The sequence below is a fragment of the Lygodium microphyllum genome, chromosome 8 (genome assembly GCF_053477565.2).
Source record: "Lygodium microphyllum isolate KBCC chromosome 8, Lygodium_microphyllum_v1.1.10, whole genome shotgun sequence".
Lineage (NCBI taxonomy): Eukaryota > Viridiplantae > Streptophyta > Polypodiopsida > Schizaeales > Lygodiaceae > Lygodium > Lygodium microphyllum.
Window position 1 is genome coordinate 92,595,787 of NC_141142.1, and position 4,609 is coordinate 92,600,395.

Sequence of the window (4,609 nt, forward strand, 5' to 3'; positions counted from 1 at the left end):
CATCGTCGTTATACCCTCATATCATTGTAGCGTTTATACATCTTTGTGTATTGCAGAGGGACATGCATGCCTTAACCATCAATAGCTATGTGGAAGTTCCTGACAACAACGAGCAAGCCCTCCTTCAAGAAATTGCCAAGCAACTTCTTACTAGTGTTGGCATCGATGCAAGTGAGAAAATTTTCAATTCTATGTTGGGGTAGTTTAGAATTCGACGTCTTTATTTACCATTTCATTAGCCATTAGGGATCAACTTGAGTAAGGATATAGTAGCACCATATTATGGCATCATATAGATTATTTGAATAATCTTTTTAAATAAAATTATCTATATACAAGATTATTCTTGACATAGGAAAAAGAAGACTATATAGGAGGATATTATCTATTTAGAATATTTTTCTTGACATAGGAAAAAAAAGCCTATATAGTGAATTTTTTTAACACAATGTATTAGATGTGTATTATATCTTATTTGAAATTAACTAAACAATTTTTATATAATTTTCTAGTTGAAATTTTGCTAGATTATTTTCTACTTAGAAATTCACATTAAGTAGGAATATGTAAACTAAGAAAAATGCAACATTTTCAACTTAGAGAAAAATTAAAACTACATAAGAAATTTTCTATATAGGAAAATTACCATATGGAGGGAAATATAGTGGAAATTTTTTTCTATATATGAAAAAAAAGAAAATTCCCTATCAATTTCCTAGTTAAAATTAGTTATAAGTAGGGAAAGTAAATAATAGGGAAAGTGGAACATTTCCTAGTTAGAGAAACTAGGGAATTGCATAGGAAATTTCCTACATAGTGAATTTAATTCCCTACATATATAGGGAAATAAATTCTTGACATAGGAAATTTAATTCCTACATTGGGAATCTCCCTACATAGGGGATTTTTTTCCTATGTAGGGAATTTTTTATGTGATTCCCTAGTTTCTCTAACTAGGAAATGCTCCACTTTCCCTATTATTTACTTTCCCTACTTATGTGTATTTTTAACTAGGGAATTTTCTTTTTTTCCCTATGTAAGAAATGATTAAAAGTTCCTTATGTTGATTCTCGTGTGTCGATTCTCTTGAAAGAATAAGAGCATATCTAATGTCCAATTACGTTGAGCTCACATAGCACAACATTATATGAGAGCTAGATCATGCTTGCAAGCTATGCTTTTCAAAATGCCTATCCCATCGCTATTATCAAGTAGTATTCCCATTCCTTTGCAATTTGTAATCCATATTCATTCAAAACTCTTTTGTGACCAATGAGCCTATCTTATCGAGTAAATATTTGTCACTATTTTTAAACTAACCATTTGGTAATGCAAGCTAGGGTAATGGAGGACACACGTTGGTTTTCAACATGGCATTTGATACATGTTGGAAAATATCTTAAGGCTTGTGGTAACACTACGAAGGGTATTATCTCTACTCCTAAGTAACTAAGACCACGGTGCAAAGCCTAAAGAAAATAAATATGACAATGCGCAAAGCTAATCGGTGGCTCCTTAGGTTATTGCCATGAGAGTTTCCCTTCACAAATTTATGGTTCTTGTGGGAGTTTTGACATTTTATATTGCTAGTTTGAGGAAGAGAACAATACCCAATGATCAATGGCATTATCAATCGATTAGATAGCTGTAGTAATAACCGTTATTATCGGTTTGCCTTGCAAGGGCAGTAAGCTACAAGATGGCGGGGAGGATGACGCTCGAGCTAAGCAAGCGCAAGTGTTACAAGCTTGGATTGTGAGGGCTTAATCGGACGTGACAACCTTGCTTATGCCATTGTCCATGCTCTTAGAGCCATATAACATCGCTATGCTAGTACTTAGGGGCCTCGTCCACTGTGAACGGGTTTAATTAGAAGATTGGAAGGGCAGTACAGAAGCGGCCTGTATATGATCCTCCCCACTCTTTGATCTCTTTTGTATGGTTCGAAAACAAAGAACAAAGGGATGGGCTTCCTTCAATGTCTATGCAAGGGCTTATTAATTGGTGGCTAAGGACAACAGCTCACTACTGGCCGGCGGCGAAAGCCGCGACGGGGAAGGTCTTGGTGATGCCGGCGAAGCTCTTGAAATGGATCTTGCCCGATGGCGGGTCATGATCGACGCTGATCTCCCCGACGGGAGGCCACAACATGAGCTCCTTGGCCTTCACCCCTTTCAGCTTCTTGATCTTGTGCTGCGAGATGAAGCCCGTGATCTCCGTGTCGTAGCTCACTAGCTTCCCCGCCAACTTGAATTCGTGCTCTACCTTCTTCCCCTGGCTCACCCACATGTACCCCGTCTCCGCCACGTGCCCCAGCTCCTTCACCTCCTCCAATGGCAGCAGCCCAGCTGGCAGCCCGTGCCCCGTCAGCAGCTCCACCGCCTTCCTCACAGCCTCCGCGTGCCCCTTCCAGACTATCGCGCCCTGCCTCGGATCATCCGCCTTGGCCGGCGCCATTGCAGCACTTGATCGCTGTTGATTATATCTAACCTATCCACATGCGGTATTCAGCATAGTTTGCCACGTGAGTTGTTTCTCCTTTAAATAAACCCGAATTAAACAATGTATACATCACAGGAGTCGTATACTATATCGTACAGTGAAATTACCTCAAGAGTCAAGACAGTATTCAGCTGTGGGGACAGCGCCCGTCCGAGTAAGATCGCTGTTAAGTTTTAACCCGGCACAACGCCTGGGGCTGGGCTTATTTGGAGCACTTAAAAGGCTCCATGCGTTCCGCCTGAAGGCTTCCCGATCACAAAAGGACAACCAACCCTTCTGAGCAATCGAGGCCTCAACCACGTTACGAAGGCAACGACGCTCTTGCCGTTTTCACACTCGCATTAGTTTACTCCGACGCCAATCAACCCCTTTGTTCCTTTTTCCTTCAAAAGGATAGCCCCTGCAATCAAGGGTTCTTCTTACAGTGGTAGCTTGTAAGATTTTCAACCTTGGGTAGAGTGGAAACACCTCAACTTAAGTTAGAATGAAGCTCGTTTAACTCTTATTTCCTTGCCTCATTGTCTTCATGAAGTGATAGATAGACATGAGTAGTGATGTCGAGCTCGAACTGCAGAAAACACACAAAAAACGCAAGAAAGCACAGGTTTGAAAAGAAAGCTATAACTTTTTTTAAAAAAATTAATATTTGCGTAACGCATCTGTAAGCGCGTATAATTGCGCATGTAAGCGCGTGTATATGCATAGATAATACCTATTACATGTGCTGACAGACGCGTAGGAACAATTAAACTAATTAGATGCTAGCTTTTGGTTGTTTTTGGATCAACATGACATGACTTTCCTAGTCTTTTAATATAAAAATGTTTGCCTCCATTTTGTAAGTATCAATGTATACATTTAGGGAATATGACATATATAGATTGTCTATGCATAGTGGTCCAACAAATGAAGCCTCTTTCTTATTTGCAGGCATTATATATTGTAGTTAAACTCTAACAATTTATATTGTGTAAAAAGGTGTCATTGATTTAAGCTAAGATCTTGATCTACATTGCTATTCATACAATTTCATTTATGTTGGGTTGGCCAATCTGCTTGATTAATGCAACATATGCTTGATATGATGTTTTTTTATTGAGAATACTGGTGAAATATATAGAAAATCTTGAGATAAGAGATGGTACACTAGCAAATCAATTGACCTATGTGGTGACATGTATAACAAAGCTTGAGAATAAGAGATAACACATTGGCAAGTCAATTGGCACACATGTGGTGACTTACTAGACCATCCCACTTGCAATTGCATGCAAGTATCAATAGGTGGATAAAGCACGAATGGTTTTTAGCTAGAGAGAGATAATGCAATGAAGGTGTATACGAAAGAGATAGAGAAAGGCATATTATCCATCAATCAATCAAAGATATGTACATGAAGTGACTTGATATAGTAATTAGAGTATCGTCATTTTAAAGAAGCTCCATTGACTTCTGCAAGTTTCCATAACCTTGAAGTAGATAGCCAACCACACTGTCTATGGAAGGAAAACTTGACCTCATCAAATTAACCAAGTTAATTTACTTATACATTTCATAGATAAGAGATTTGTAGTTGGCTTGTTGGTATTGCAAAGTATCCTTACAGTGATCTATTTTAGTCACCAATAAGTGGACACACTGGCTAAAGATGATGAAAAGAGGACATGTGCACATTGGCTACATGTGGTCCACCTTATCTAAAATTATATGTGAGCTATAAGTGCACCTTGACATGATTGGAATAGCTTGCACATGCACAAGCCAAGTGATTTACATCAATCTACTCATGCTATAAATTGGCATGCATGTCTTGCTTTTGCTTTGATTGTATTGATTGTGATGTATACTCCTTGAGAATAATGAGAATCAAGGGACTATCCTAAAAAGTGAGAGTACTCCCTTGAATCACCGATTAAGCTTTAATCTATAAGTTTATGCATGGCTAGGTTAAGTGCACAACAAATGAGACATGTGAGTGTCTTGATCAGTTCTCTCTCTCTCTCTCTCTCTCTCTCTCTCTATATATATATATATATATATATATATATATATATATATATATATATATATATATATATATATATATATATGCCCTATACATGTATAT

General features: G+C 38.1%; 1 protein-coding gene across 1 annotated transcript; it reads right to left on the minus strand.

Moving 5' to 3' along the window:
- Nucleotides 1–2,025: 2,025 nt before the first annotated feature.
- On the minus strand, nt 2,026–2,457 carry LOC148032600 (uncharacterized). The gene has a single exon (XM_087684134.1). The coding sequence runs from the start codon at nt 2,455–2,457 to the stop codon at nt 2,026–2,028; it is 432 nt and encodes a 143-aa protein (XP_087540260.1).
- Between the last annotated feature and the right edge of the window lie 2,152 nt (nt 2,458–4,609).